Source organism: Nannobrachium achirus, assembly GCF_963921795.1.
Source record: "Nannobrachium achirus genome assembly, chromosome: 4".
NCBI lineage: Eukaryota > Metazoa > Chordata > Actinopteri > Myctophiformes > Myctophidae > Nannobrachium > Nannobrachium achirus.
Window position 1 is genome coordinate 55,089,636 of NC_137813.1, and position 16,155 is coordinate 55,105,790.

Sequence of the window (16,155 nt, forward strand, 5' to 3'; positions counted from 1 at the left end):
TCAAGAACAGACTAACTGAGCTCCATTTAAGTGAAAAGTACCTTTTCTTTGATGGCTGGCCAGTTTGCTGACATAGAAACAGGGTTTTTCAAAAAATCTTAGAAGGATTCAAAAGACACTTATAGAATCGGGTCAAAATTCTAATTTTCACGATTTTTCAAAAATAGCAGATCTACAAGCTCGCAGCGCGGCACTCGGTGCCTGAATATAAAGTAGTTCCGGTAATTTGGCAGGGATCAAATCATTAAAAATAGATGAATCCACAAAACTAGCGTCATTTGTATTGTTGACCTATTTCGTTCAACTTTGACCCCTCTGTCACATGGTACTATTTTTTTGTGTCCAGTATCACTACGCCGCTGCAACGTATTTCCCCAAAACAAGGTGCTTTGCAGTCAGCTGATCAGAACGAAACCTCGCTCTATATGGTAGAAATAGGCCAACAATACAAATGACGCTAGTTTTGTGGATTAATCTATTTTCAATGATTGGGCCACGCCAAATGGCCCCCACCCATTGAAACTACTTAATATTCATTAGAAACTGACCAGAATTCTGACCACGGGACTCTGGTAATGAATTAATACATTTGTAACCACTATTTTAATGGCAAGTATTTCATACAGCTTTATGTAAACATTAGCAGCACAGTGGAAATGTAGAACAGACCGTGTGAGGTGCACTCTTAAAAGGTAATATTGTACACGTGTTAACAATGGTAACCTAAACTAGGTCAACAAGGCAGTAAATAGGTGTTCACACATCTCTATGCTTCTTCCAAGTCATATTGATGTCAGTGTGCTATATTAATCGATACATTTATTGATTGGAGATACTGTACTGTATGTCAGCTACCATTCTAAGAAAACCATTTCGGACCCTTGTATCTGCAATCTTGTTTCGGCCATGACCCACCTTTCATGACCACAGGAGAGTAGGAATGAAGATTTAGTGGTAGATCAATAGTTTTATCTTCTAGCATGTCCTCTGTCCAGACAGGCTCACAGACAAGAAAGACAACATCATTCAATTTATTTGTGTAGCACTATTATTAAAAGATCACACCCAATGTGAAGTGAGCGGTGGCACGTTTTGCTATGGCAAAACACTGAGGAAAAAGGATACGGACACACGCACAACCACTTATAGGAGCGGTTTGCACCGCTCAAAAAGTAGAAGAAAAAAAAAACATCACAAAACACTGAGGCTAGGGTTTCTACAGGTAGTTCCTTTCCCTCCTCATGCTACTGCCTTGGCAGCCATGTCATTCCTGAAAAGGAACCGGTTGGAATAATGTGTTCCTTCAGGGGAAACTCCCCCTGTCAGGTGAAAAGAAGCGGCTTGGAGTCCTCATGCATAGAAGGAAGCATGAGGTCAGTCCGTTGCTATCCCAGGTTGGCAGAGGGAGTGTAGCGGCCAGGATTACATTATTAGACTATTGACACTGGGTTAAAGAATGGGTTAGGCCTACAAGTAGTGGGATAAAAAAAAAGGAGCATGTTTCCTCAGAGTATTTTGTTCCTCCATAGCTTCACGCTTAAGGTCCTCCAGCGGACGATCACCTCTTGCCTATCAGTGATGAAAAAAAAAGAAAAAAGATGAAGATAAAAAATATACTTTGCTCCTACAGTATAGAATGGAGCCTGTATAGGGGCTGTGTGTGTGCAACAAAATACATTGCTAGAAAGACTAGGAAAACAATTAAGGCTATAGTCCTTCTCTGGCCTTCTCTCTGCGCACGTGTCTGTTCAGAACACCCAGCTGGCTGAAACTCCTGGCACACAGTTTGCAGCGATACGGCTTTTCTCCCGTGTGGATGCGCTCGTGTGCCTGCAGGTTTGCCAGCTGGGCGAAGCTCTTGTCGCATTGCTTGCAGGGGAACGGCCGTTCCCCAGTGTGGATGCGATTGTGCGTAATCAGGGTGTCCAACCGGTTGAAACTCCTGTCGCACTGTTTACAATGGAAAGGTTTTTCCCCGGTGTGGCTACGCAGGTGCTTCTTCAGGTCGCCCGACTGAGTGAAGCTCTTGTGGCAGCGCTTGCAGCGGTACGGCCTCTCCCCGGTGTGGATGCGCAGGTGCGTCTTCAGGTGACCCATGAGGTTGAAGGTCCTGCCGCACTGTTTGCATTTGAAGCGCCTCTCTCCGGTGTGGAGGTCCTCGTGTCGCCTGAGGTTGCTCAGCTGACTGAAACTCTTGTCGCACTGCGTACACCGGTAGGGTTTCTCTCCCGTGTGGCTGCGCTGGTGTCGGTTCAGGTCGCCCAGCTGAGGGAAAGCCCTGTCACACTGCTTACAGAGAAATGTCTTCTTTTCTGTGCAAGTCGGCGCTTGTATCTTTACTTCTGCTTGGGTTAATAAAGTCTTGGCAAACAGTTGCTGACCATACAAGCCTGCTTCATCTGTGACCAGCCACAGACAAGGAGACTCCTGTTTCTGTCTAGAGCTGGCGATCTGCTGGGATGACGGGGAGATCTGTCCATTCTTCAGCATTTGGCAGTAGTGGTCATTGTGCCTGCTCTTCATGTGTTTATGGAGGTAGACCTGAGATGTGAAGGAATACGGACACTCGGAACAGGAGAAGACCTGAGTCGGGGAAGACTGAGACCCCACTCCTTCGGCTGAGCTGTTGTTGTCCCACGGCGTATCAAAAACGATTGCGTAGTCTTTCGCCTGTTCATCTCCACGCGAGACGTAAACTAATTCTCCCACCCCTACACACTGTAATGCCATCAGGTTCTGTCCTGTTTCATTATTAGCATAGTTCACATAGCAGTAGGGCTGAGTCTCTTCCTTAGCAACGTAGTTGTAGTTGTTACGCTCCTCACTGACCACCCAGTAATCACTTTCTATGGCTACCTCTCTGTCTGTCTTCACTTCTTCGTACGGACCAATGTCAGTCCTAACAGAGATCTCAGAGTCGGCATGGTGAAACACCTCTAGACTTCCATCTGGAATGCCTGGCTGTCTAATCTCAAGTCTACGAGGCGGGGCCCTGTTAGCCATGGTTACCTGTTCTGTGGTACCAGTTCTGGATGGCTTCCGGAAGTAGTTGTGGTCTGCTGTCACTGTCTGTTCCGTGTTATCCATTCGGGGTCGTCCTCTGGACTTTCTGCCGCCAGGATGCACTGCGACTGTTTCATTTTGACCAGCAGACAGACGGGGAGTCTCCTCGTCTTCCTTCTCCTCCTTCACTCCCTCATTCATCTTGTCTGTCCTCGTCAAATCTATGGGTTAGGGTAGTCGTAAACTAATGGTTCTTCACGGTGTTGTGGTATCAGATATCCTCAGCATTGGCCAGTTGGTTTCACTCTGCGGGAGAAAAACACGTCTTCAGGTCTTCAAAGATGTCAGTGTCCTGTCAATGAGCTAGTTGTAACCATTTCAACTGGTTTAAAAAGCTCTATAGGATCTGTGACATATTTAAAGAGAAACAGGTTTGTACCAGAGAATACTTTTTATATACAACAGCTTTGGTATGACGTCAGACACAAACACAAGCTGTTGACATGCATACCCAATTACCCATATACAGTACAGATAATCCTATATTAAAATTGGCTTACCTCCCGTAAGCCAGCGGGCAGACATCTGACGTCACGCTCATGTCACCATGACTCATGACTCAGCCATAACCATATAAGGTGGACAAAGCTCGAGCCCGCCATGACATCACCCATTGGTTTGTGGAATTCCCATAACTAGCATTGACTATTATGGTCACTTTGATTTGGGCACTGTATTATATTGATAGTTGTGCTTTAGGACACTTTATGTATATATATTTATATATATTATTCGTTCCCTTTCTTGATGTACCGTGCTCTTACTGTACTTACTGTACTCTGTTCTTGTTTTTTCTTTATCTTTTTCATACTTCTCTGTAACTTTGTAAATAACCTTATACTGCTGTGCTGCCTCTGGGCAACTGATTTCCCCCCTTTTGGAGACTCATGATGATCGGGATTCTTTGGACTACCTACATATCTCTGAGAGGACGTCTCCCAGTGAGCAATAGTCGGCTATTAGACGTCTGTCTAAAATTGGTCTAAAAGTGAATGTCTTTTAGATGTCTAAGCTTAGACTAGACGTTGATTAGAAACGGCTATATATAGACGGCCTATATATAGACGGTCTATGTCTAATCTAAGCCTAGACATGGTCTAAACATTAGACCAATTTTAGACTAGCAGTAGACATATCGTCACTGTCGGGCTGAAACCTCGTATCTCCAAGTTTCAGATTTGTACATGTTTTGGCAAAGTAAAGCCCTGCTTCACCATACAAGGCTGTTGCACAAAGGTAGTGAAAACAGCTGATCTACAAGCACACAACGCCTCGCGGTGCTTGTAGATCGTCTGTTTTCACTAGTTCAAATCATTTTTAAAATGATAAATACAATACAAACGTTTTTGGACATACAAGGTTGCCACCCGACAACGACGATATATTAGACGTCTAATAGCCCACAACATGCTCAGTGGGCTGCATCACAGATGACATCACACCTATGGTTAATAGAAAGTATATAAAAGGGGCTGCCGACCAAGAGGCATGTGATCAATTAAAATGTCATCAGATGTTGTTGTTGCCAGAGGCAGCAGTGCCCAGCAGGCCCTTAAGTCCTTCTGGCCTGGAGTCATGGAGGAGATCAGAAACCTCACCGTGGATTACTTCAGAGAGCAGCAGGAGTTGCCTCTTATACGTATCAAGAAAATCATGAAGATGGACGAAGAAGTCAGGATGGTCAGTGCTGAGGTTCCGATGATGTTTGCCAAGGCCGCTCAGATCTTCATCACAGAGCTCACCCTCAGAGCCTGGGTCCACACGGAGGAAAACAGGAGACGCACGATGCAGAGGAGCGACGTTGCCACCGCGATAACAAAGTTTGACCAGTTTGACTTCCTGATCGACATTGTGCCCCAGTACGAGCTGAAGCGCCCCAGACAACAGGAGGAGGCTCGTCAGTCTGCGGAGCCGCCCCCGTACTTCTTCAGCCCGGTTCATCACGGCCAACACCAGGGTCAACAGGTCAACACACAGTCAGCCGCCACGATCCAAGCTGGACAGGTAATCATGGCACAGCAGGTACAAGTGCAGTCACAGGGCGCACCTATCACGAATGCTCCGGTGGCCATGCCGGCGGGTGAAGGCCAGCAGGTTTCGAACATCCAGATGGCACAACGTCAGACTCGGATGGCCCAGGCTCAGGGTCAGACAATGCAGGGTCTGCAGCACACGTTGGCCAACACCGGAGAGATCCACCAAATGCCACTCAACATGGGCCAGCTGCAGTACTTCCGCCAGGCCCAGCCCGTCCCAGGAACGCAAGTGGGCCAAGGACAAATGCAGGCGCTAGCCGGCACCCAGCAGATCACGCAGACAGAGCAGCAAGGCCAGCACTGGCAGACCGGCGGCTACTGGCCCAGCAGCGGTTCAAACAGTTCAATGACGGACAGCAGTCGTATCAGATCCAGCAGGTGAGACAGGAGCTGACCCAGCAGCCCATGTTCATTCAGTCTGCCAATTAGAGGGCTGACGGGCAAGTGATGAAGGTCGTGAGTGCCACGGGCATGATGATCAACCTCATCTGGGTCACCTCAGCGATGTTTGAACGAATCGAAAGTCCTGGTAGAGTGGAGGACTCTGCTTAGGGGTGGCCTAAACGCTTTGAATTTGAATGACCCCAAATTTGATATGCATTAGGCCACGGACCCCATTTGATACCATTGGGTATGTCTGGTACCCCTACAGTTTAACTCTTGCGGGTCCATTTCGACCCCTATTGGGCCGTCACTATGTAGTTGAACTGCGTGTGTGCCGGAAGCAACAAGATATGTTTGGCACCCACTTGGACCTCCACCACATAGGCCCTATTGTGCAATATGTCAGAACAGGATTTGTACCAGTTTGAGTTAATTGTGGTTATTTGTGGTGACAGAGCCCCACCGGTTTAGTGAACCAAATGTCATGGATGCTGATAACCTAAAACACTCGTCTTGGTCCAAAGGTTGCAGAGTTTCTTATTAGACTGTGATGGCTTTTTATTCAATATTGAATCAAATTGACATTCCCATTACACTCTAGACACCTCACTACCTCTCTGTCTCTAGATCTTGTCCTAGATGTCCTCCAAGTAGGCCTATTTTGATGGGTACTTGTCATGGGTAATCTCATTAAGCAGCTTTTCCCTATAATATTTTACATTGTTTTATTTTATTTATTTATTTCACGTGAATGAGGCAACTCAGCATCTCAAAGGAGAACTTTTTTTTTAATGGCATGATTTTGTAAACCACAAAGGGAGAACAAATCTTGACACAAAAGAACCGTGTGCTCAGCGTCTCTCAGCATCTTCTGATTGATTCTAAGCTTTAGCGTGGCCCCACCGGTTGGCCTGCATGCTAAAAAGCAGGCACATCCATTTAGATTTGTTTTTCTCCCATTTACACATTATATGCTGTTGATGCTGAACATCAAAAGGTTATCATTAGATCATTGTAATCTCGCAAGTATAGTCAAACGGGAAGAAACTACCCCTGTTGTGTTATCAGAATCATGATAGACTGTAAGATCACAACTGCATGCAGGGCATGACATTAAGGTTGTCCTGTTGTCCGGGACAAGTAATAAATCCTTCCAGAAAATGTACTTGTCCGTTGGACAAGTCAAGTGGCTCTTGGTTTCACTTTTTCTGTGACGCTCCTGGCGGCTTTGTGCTATTAAAGTGTGTGCTATTGTGTGCCTATATGCAGACTGTGGACGGCCCATACTCTGGAGTGGAGGGCAAAACTTCAATAAAGTTTATTTAAAAAGGGAAAAGGGGGTAGTTCACTCATAGATAGACACTGTATACTAGTTTCCTGCACAAAACGATGCCAGCCGGCCAGCCCGCCCGCACATGCAGGCTTACTCACAGACATATCTGTCTAATGTCAAATTTGTATCCGGACAAGTGAATGGGAAATTAAGGGCATCAAAAAGTTAATGTCAATGCCACCACATAAGATTAAAGAATGGAAGTCCGCACACAGCTCAATGCTCCACAGTGTTTATTTAAAACATAAAGTTAGACGACGTTTCGGCCATCAACTGGCCTTCGATGAAGGCCAGTTGATGGCCGAAACGTCGTCTAACTTTATGTTTTAAATAAACACTGTGGAGCATTGAGCTGTGTGCGGACTTCCATTCTTTAATCTCATGTCAACCTGAGCCCAGCACCAGCACTTGGAAAGGATGTGCGCATCACCTTGTTCTTTTAATGCCACCACATAACAATAACATGGGCATATAAATGAAAGGCAAGAGCCTCATGAAAGGAGAAAAAAATAAAATAAAAAAATCACAGTTCATTCTGTTAACGCCAGAGGGCGACGTAACGCATTCTTCCCCAGTCCCCACCTCCTCTTTTGAAACGGTAGGATCAAGTTTGTCCTTTACGTCTCGCTGTAGTTGCCGGGTAGCGGTGGAGGTCAGGCGTGCGCTGTGCTTGAAACAATCCCACTGCGAAATGCCGTTGAAGTTCCGAAAAAGAGACCCATCATATTAATTACAACAACCAGGGCTTTTCATTAATTAAGTCTCACCGGCCGGGCGGAAGAGCCACGCGTCGGGACAGGGAGCAAGACGTAGAAAAAGGGGGTCCACATAAAGAGCGGAGCGCCAAAACCAACCCACCACCACCACCACCCCTCGTCCCGTTTGTCCTTAACCAGAGATTTTGACATCAGCGGTTGGAGCGCAGCGCGCAGGCCGGAGGAGGAGCACCGGAGGACGGGCTAGAAACGTCCAGAAAGAACGGTCACATGAGAGAACAGTGAAGACCAGCTGGGTCCGCGTGGAGGAAGAAAACAACGTCGGAACCATGAGGAAGGACGTGAGGATACTGCTGGTGGGGGAACGTAAGTCAATGGTTTGATGCAGACTTGTGTTAGCGAGGATGCTAGCTCCTGTTACATAGGAGGCTATAATAGCCGAGCGCAGAGGAAGGATGTAGCTTGGCTTGCCAACAACACACACGCACAAAAAAAGAGCAGATCTACAAGCTGCCAACGCGTCGCACTGTGACGCTTTGGCAGCTTGCAGATCTGTTCTCTTTTGACAAGCAACAGGAGTATTTTGTTTTGGATTTATTAGCTTCTCTTCAGCATGTGATCAATTGTGTAACAAAACAAATGCCATGTGGTTATGAAATGTACAGTCCAATACTTGGTCTCATAACCACACATTGATCTCATGTCATCTAATTATTTGTGTATTTAATATTATTGGAATGAATAACTTCAGAACTAGCTGGTGCTGATATGGCCAAAATTAGAAGTACTCCAAAGGTGTTAATGACAATGTCATGGGTTTGTTTGGTTTCAGTTTAAACATTATTGGCAGCATTTGGCATGTCATTATCTACAGCACGAACTGCACTGTTCTAATGCAAAGTGTAAATGGCTTAAATAGCTATGAATGTCAACATGAAAACAGATCAGATTGATCTCTCAGCCTCGGTAAAAGACCCGATACAGTTATTATGATTTTGAATCAAGTTATGTGACATGTATCAAACATGTATGTTCTGTTGACTTTGAACTGTCACACCAAAGGCTGCGTGGATCTCCCCTGGTCTGTTTCCATGATACCCTCCCCTGGTTTGTTGCTCTCTTTCTTTCCAGCGTGTGTTTGTCTGTACTATTTATATACTGTATCAGTTGTGGTGGTGATACAACCGCATGGCCTACATACAGTAGCCAGAGACAGGGGCGTCACACCAAATTTTGGGCCCTGGGTACAAGGATTCACTGCGGGCCCCCCATGAATGTTAACTATTGAAAAATAGCAGATATACAAGCTCACAGTGCGCGCTTGCGAGCTTGTAGATCTGCTATTTGTGAAAAATCGTGAAAATGTTTGCCAAGAAACCTATGTTTCCTTGTCAGTGATGCTCAAACCTTTTCATGTGAAGGACCCCCCATCTAAAAATATGTAGTTCCAGGGACCCCCCAGAAGCAAAATTTGAGTTAGAAATGTTCACTTAAAAAATACATATATTCAAAGATTTGCGCACATTTTCACGACTTTTCAAAAAAAAAATGCCGAGATCTACAAGCTTGCAGCGTGGCACTCGGTGCCGCGCTGTGAGCTTGTATATCTTTCATATCTTGTATATCTTTCAACAGCTAAAGTTACTAGGGCCCCTCCACCTTGGGCCCTGGCAACTCAGTCCCACTTTCCTACCCCCTGTGACGCTTGGCGTTGAGAGGGGCAGCCAAAATGCTACGTGCCCCCATGCAGTCTTTAGCTGGGGTGTGTATGTAGTGCAATGTAGTCAAAAGATCATAGAGGTTGAAGAACGACATTTAAAACATGCACGTCATTGGATATTAGATACGTGGTTGGGTACCATACCTTACGATTGCTGGAGAGCATGGAATGGAATAGCAATATTTGCTATTTACTAATGCAGCTATACAGTATGTATGTTGGCATAGCAACACCATTGCAGTATTACGTGCAATTAGGGATGTGCCGAAACCGAATACCGAATATTGGAAACAATTGGCCGAAAACCGAATACCGAATAGCCGAATAATACATGTATATAATTTATTTTGTATTACTAATTTTTGCACCATTGCTGTACCTTTGTTGTAAAGCTACCTGATTATGGCAAAAGACATGATTAGGGCAAAACCTAACTTAAATTATAATCACCATATGGTTCCATAAAACATTTATTTCTCACTTTTGAATGACATATTTATTTTTGTGTAGAATTATTTATTTACTCTTGTGTAGTAAATTTGTAATAAAAGACAAATTATGTCTCAAAATATTAACATTCCATATAGTTGAATTATCTCATCATAAAGAAATATCAATGTAATTATTGTTATAAAAAAATATATATATATATATATATATATATATATATATATATATATATACATATATATATTGAATATCCTATACATTATTCGGTAGTATTCGGTAGTATTCGGTATTCAGTATTCGGTAATATTCGGTATTTGGTATTCGGTACTATTCGGTAATAATTATTCGGCTGTAAAATCAAACCGAACCGAAACCGAATATGCGTTTTTTGGCACTATTCGGCCGAAAATATTCGGTCACATCTCTACGTGCAATAACACTAGGATTATGTCAAACTTAAGTCTTCCACAATTCCGTTAATTCAGTTAATGAGCCGACCTAGTACTCCCAGGTATGATTCCAGCCCTCAGCAATGAGTCGAAGACGAAGTGTCCCTGAGCAAGACATTTAACCTCTAACTGTTCCCCCCTCCCCACACCTCCTCTGTGGGCAGCACTCAGCTGGGGTGGAGCTGAAAACTGAAGTTCCTCCTGGGTTGTGATGGGTATAAAAAAGAAAAAAAAAAAAAATTGCCAGCCTTGCCACCTTCCTTGTTTACAGCCTCAGTCAAATATTCTCTCCAACACCTTGACGCTTAACCAACCCACTAGGGCTGTCACAATTATTACATAATCGTCTAATCGTGATTATTTGACATAATCGTGATTATTTTTCATAATCGTCATAATCGTTTCCAGTCAAAAATAGTGGAAATAGCAGATCTACAAGCTCACAACGCGTCGCATCGCGACGCGTTGTGATCAAAGTAATTTTTTAAGTAGTAGGCCTAAGTTGTCAAATATGTCAGTAATTTCTTTGTATATTTAGGTTATGTGTCATATCTACCATGTACAATTTCAAAGCCTAAAAGCCAAACAGAAATGTAATTGTCAACGACAAAAACACAATTAAATCGTTAATCGCCAATTATTTGAGTGACAATTAATCGTCATGTAAAATGTCATATCGTGACAGCCCTACAACCCACCACAACATATATGTATGTAACCCTCTCCAGGAGGTCTTATCTGTGCCCTGTCACTCGTGACATTAACCAGAGAGGTCAGAGAATGTCCCCCTCTCTCTAGAACACTTCAGGCCATAATACAATGATAGTGCACAGTGCACTGATGCCTGTTTGATCTTGTGTTTACACAGCCAAGGTGGGGAAGACGTCCCTGATCATGTCTCTGGTCAGCGAGGAGTTCCCTGACGAGGTAATGATATAAATGGAGGATCAACAGAATGCTTTGAAATGTTTTTTTTAAGATATTGGTCTGTGCATTCCAACTCTCTGTACTTAAATACGATTGCACAGTTATAGTATGTGCTGATTTTTCTTTTTAAATGTTTTGCAAAGAGGGAGAACAATTCATTATATTCACCTAAATGTTGTTATTCGGCCTCAAGGTGGTGTGTGGATAAAATAAATAATGTCACTGTAAAGGTCCTTCCTAGTGCTTAGACACTGGGAGCATCATGAATAAACAACCCGAAAATGCCTCGCAAATATTTCACATCAAACTGTTATTTGGTCATGCCTCATTCATACATGTTGATGATTTTATTCACTGTGAAAAATTGGCATAATTTAGAAAAATTATCGTTTTGTTTTGTTCACGTTGTGTGTGGATGTATTAATGACACAAGCAGCAGTTTAAATTAATGCAAATGAATTGCATGAATTAAACGCTCCCAGTGTGTAACAACCTTTACTATGAGGAGGAGAGGGCCTCTATATCTTGGGCCTCAAGTATCAGGCAGCTTCTGTTAATAATTCTTACAATCTCCCTTTCTGTTCGGTGTCTTCAAGGTTCCCCTCCGAGCTGAGGAGATCACCATTCCAGCTGACGTCACCCCAGAGAGGGTCCCTACGCACATAGTAGACTACTCAGGTAACGTCACCCCAGAGAGGGTCCCTACGCACATAGTAGACTACTCAGGTAACGTCACCCCAGAGAGGGTCCCTACACACATAGTAGACTACTCAGGTAACGTCACCCCAGAGAGGGTCCCTACGCACATAGTAGACTACTCAGGTAACGTCACCCCAGAGAGGGTCCCTACGCACATAGTAGACTACTCAGGTAACGTCACCCCAAAGAGGGTCCCTACACACATAGTAGACTACTCAGGTAACGTCACCCCAGAGAGGGTCCCTACACACATAGTAGACTACTCAGGTAACGTCACCCCAGAGAGGGTCCCTACACACATAGTAGACTACTCAGGTAACGTCACCCCAGAGAGGGTCCCTACACACATAGTAGACTACTCAGGTAACGTCACCCCAGAGAGGGTCCCTACACACATAGTAGACTACTCAGGTAACGTCACAGGTAACGTCACCCCAGAGAGGGTCCCTACACACATAGTAGACTACTCAGGTAGCCCAAACCAGACATACCACCAACACATCATTCTGTCTCATCACACCTTAGGAAGAACTCAATCAGTACGATTCCTCTAGAGCTGGGGTCTTCAACAGGGGGTCCCCAGAGTTACTACAGGGGTTCCTCCAAATCTTTTTTGTATTAACAACTTGAACACTAGTGTCCATATTCTGAGAACGTTAGCCAAAAATAGCAGATCTACAAGCTGACAACGCCTCGCACTACGAGGCATTGTGAGCTTGTAGATCTGCTATGTTTGGCAAAGAGCTTTGGTGTAGAGGGGAAAAAGAGCAGACTAAGAACAGAGTGAAAGGTCAAGTTTATTGAGTATTGACGGTTCAAGTGGTTAAATATCTGAAAACACAAATTGACATGAATCCAAAATACACTGATGATTGTGCTGTCAACAATTACACTATATGGAATCTATGAAAAGGTTGTGGGGGGTCTCTGCTTCATCTCTCTCTCAACTAAGGGGCCCTTGGCCTGAAAACATTGAAAACACCTGCTCTAGAGATAATAACATGCACAAAAGTGTAATGAATGTGGATGTGTGAATCTTTTTATGAGTTACAAACTTACAAAGAAGCGTTGATTGCATACAATTCTCCACTGATGTGCCCTTGTTGACTCTACAGAGGCAGAACAGTCAGAGGATCAGCTCTTTCAAGAAATATCCAAGGTTGGTCAGAATTTGTTATAACCTTTACCTCAGCCCCAAAAAGACTCATGCCTGGTTTATTTAATGTTTTAAGTACATTACTGTTCGGGCTAACGTAGTCTTTTCCGTCTCTACAGGCAAACGTTATTTGCATAGTGTATTCAGTAAACAACAAGAAGTCCATTGAGAAGGTGAGCATAGTGTTTATTAATCTGACTAACCCGGTCATCCTGCTACATGTTAAAAGTTAATTACGTATAAAGTGCGTCTGACTTACAATATGAAGCATTTGGTGAATCATTGTCGATCTGTCTGGCATATTAAATTTACAAACAAAACTTGTGTATGTTGGTCATGAATATCTGTGCCAGCTTACAGCGCTTTATGTTTTGGTGTCTTGTTCCCACAGGTGACAAGCCATTGGATTCCCCTCATAAATGACAGGACGGACAAGGATAGCAGGTGTGTTTGTGTCACGTAGTGGTGTGTGTGTGTATGTGTACGTATGTACATATGTATGCGTACATCTGTGTCCGTTCCCCGTGGATCAATGACAGCTGGGCTGCTGGAACTCTCTTGATACTTATCGAGTCCTATTTATGTTGACATGGTATAGCCTGCCTTGCTAAGGCAGCTACTGACCTGGTTTTCACATGCATACGAGTTGTGTCCCAATGGGAAACCTGCCTCAACAGAGAGCATGCATCTTAGTTCATGTGATTCTAGCTTATGACTGCAGCAACAGGTTTTACAGGGTTTCACGCAAGAGTTGGATATTGACTCATCTTGTACAGCACATGGTGTAGTGTGACAATCAGCTATGTCTTAAACTTTCAGTCACAAAAACAGATTTGATAAGATCTGCCAAATAATTTGTAATCATATCCTCTGTGTGATTGGCAATAGGGGAATAATTTACTGTACAATTACAAGTTTAGGCATTTAGCGGATGCTATTATCCAGAGCAAACTGCAAAATCAGAATAAGCAGAATAAAGACCCATCAACCAACAAAAAACAATAACAGTCAAGTAATATAGTGCTTCAGTTAAGGACTACAAAGTGAGTAACATAGCAGTTAAACATCAAACCTAGCATCTGTCTAACATACTTAGCATATGTGGACAAGCAGACAGACCGCATACAATATCTAACTAATGCAGAACGTAAAGGTTACAGAACTCACCTGTACAATGAATGGTAGTGCATTGAGGACTGAAATTCTGGATCAAGGTTACATACAGTGCTGTGTATGTAACCTTATCCTACAGGACAAGTAGAAATAATTGTTCTCACCTTTTGGTTATAAATAGAATTAAAAGTATGACAGCCATCCATGCTATGTCCAAAATTCAGTCACTGAGTGAGTTGCTGTAGTATATGGCAGCAACCTAAATATTTGGCCTGTAATTACTGTAATTGTGAACACACTTTGGACATTTAGATTTCTATGACTTATGATATCTGTTCAGTCATGTATGTTTGTATAGGCTTCAATGTTCCTTGAATGCCTAGGGCTGTCACGATTATGACATTTTACATGGCGATTAATTGTCACTCAAATAATTGCGATTGGCGATTTAATTGTGTTTTTGTTGTTGACGATTACATTTCTGTTTGGCTTTTAGGCTTTGAAGTTGCACATGGCAGATATGACACATAACCTAAATATACAAAGAAACTACTGACATATTTGACAACTTTATACTTAAAAAAGAACATTGACAGTGGAAATAGCCGATCTACAAGGGACGTTGTGAGCTTGTAGATCTGCTATTTCCAGTATTTTTGACTTTTTTTTAAAAATATAAGAACATTTTTCAACATGGAAACGATTATGACGATTATGAAAAATAATCACGATAATGTAATAATTGTGACAGCCCTATGAATGCCATAATGTAAGGGTTATACTCTAGCTTGCATATGGTTTTGCTTTGTGACACTGGATTTGCCCTAGACTAGAGGGCAGATCACAGGAAGCAATAGTATGAATGGCTGCAATGATAAGCCCTTCATTAAAAGAATGAGAAACTATAGTAGGAGGGTGATGTATCAATAAGAGTTGTTACTTCTTGCAGGGTACCGTTGATCCTGGTGGGGAACAAGTCAGACCTGGTGGAACACAGCAGCATGGAGACCATCCTACCTATCATGAATCAGTACCAGGACATTGAGACCTGTGTAGAGGTAAGCTGCTATATAGTATATATGTATATAAAAACACACACTTGCACGTACGCAGCTTCCGGATGTCAGCGGCTGCTAACGTCTTTGCGGAGGCATGCTTTGATGAAGCATTTGCGAAAGATGAGATGACAAATGAAACACGACTCTGGATTCGCGATGCCGTGGTCCATTCACAATCCGACCCAGACGCATCGACCGGCTAAGTGAGTGAGTGCAGGACAGATAGGTCCCAAGCTGCAGCTTCGGGCTGCAGCCCAGCAAGTACCGACTCCTCTTACACTCCAGTGACTGACTGGTTAATGGGTTATGTTACAACATACTGTGCTCTAAGGCCATGACCCACTGACTGACTGACTGACTGACTGACTGACTGAGAGAGAGTGTACTGAGAGGCAAGGGTGTAATGGAGGAAGCTGTGTCAAATTCAAGTCCCCCCCCCCCCGGTGTCATGTGAAGTTTCATTGGTGGCTCTTCCCGGCTGGATTAGTTACCAGACTAAAAGTAGGAGATGGAGACTGCGTGAGGCGGCACATGTGTACACACACACACATTTGAAAATGTTTATTATGTCCACATGAACAGAATACAAGAATGCCTCGTACAAAAGGCATAAACACTGCCAGTGCAGTCAGACAATATGGACGAAATGCCAGTTACAAATTGCATAGATGGCAGAACATTGTTACATACTGTATAGTTGACATACTTGTCAGACACAGCGGACAAAAAAAGCACACAGAGTGTGGTGAGTGCCTCGGGACGGATATTGGACTTTTCATTGTTGATGACGTGTCGATCAGTCAGTTTTCTCATGAGACCAGTAAGACTCTCTAATCGGGAGATAAGCCACCGTCAGGTCGCGGAAATCCATGTTGATGACATGACTTTAGAGATACTGTGTACCGCGTGGCGTGATTTTAGGGCAAAATCTGTAGGAGCAGTGTTAAAAAATGTGTTTTGCAAAAATCGGCCTGATGGTGGCGCTAAAAGAGGGGCATGTGAGAAATCAGGGGCGGAGGTTGTGATTTGCCATCCCATTTGCGTGATTTTA

The 16,155-nt window shown here is 43.6% G+C and overlaps 1 protein-coding gene and 1 pseudogene across 4 annotated transcripts in view; both read left to right on the forward strand.

Moving 5' to 3' along the window:
* The first annotated feature begins 4,566 nt into the window (after positions 1-4,566).
* On the forward strand, positions 4,567-5,651 carry LOC308283010 (nuclear transcription factor Y subunit gamma-like; annotated as a pseudogene). Its single transcript has one exon. The product of its transcript is annotated as a nuclear transcription factor Y subunit gamma-like (transcript).
* A 1,813-nt stretch (positions 5,652-7,464) lies between these two features.
* Positions 7,465-16,155, forward strand: part of rhot1a (ras homolog family member T1a) — a 30,956-nt gene continuing 22,265 nt past the window's right edge. For 2 of the 3 annotated variants that reach the window (XM_080724304.1, XM_080724305.1), the window contains exons 1-7: positions 7,465-7,898; positions 11,020-11,078; positions 11,675-11,756; positions 12,893-12,936; positions 13,053-13,106; positions 13,325-13,377; positions 14,996-15,104. In XM_080724304.1, coding sequence (XP_080580430.1) covers positions 7,862-7,898; positions 11,020-11,078; positions 11,675-11,756; positions 12,893-12,936; positions 13,053-13,106; positions 13,325-13,377; positions 14,996-15,104 — 438 coding nt within the window. In that variant the 5' untranslated portion in view covers positions 7,465-7,861. Of the gene's footprint in view, positions 7,899-11,019; positions 11,079-11,674; positions 11,757-11,910; positions 11,949-12,892; positions 12,937-13,052; positions 13,107-13,324; positions 13,378-14,995; positions 15,105-16,155 lie in introns of those variants that run through there. The other variant, XM_080724306.1, reaches the window with a different exon arrangement.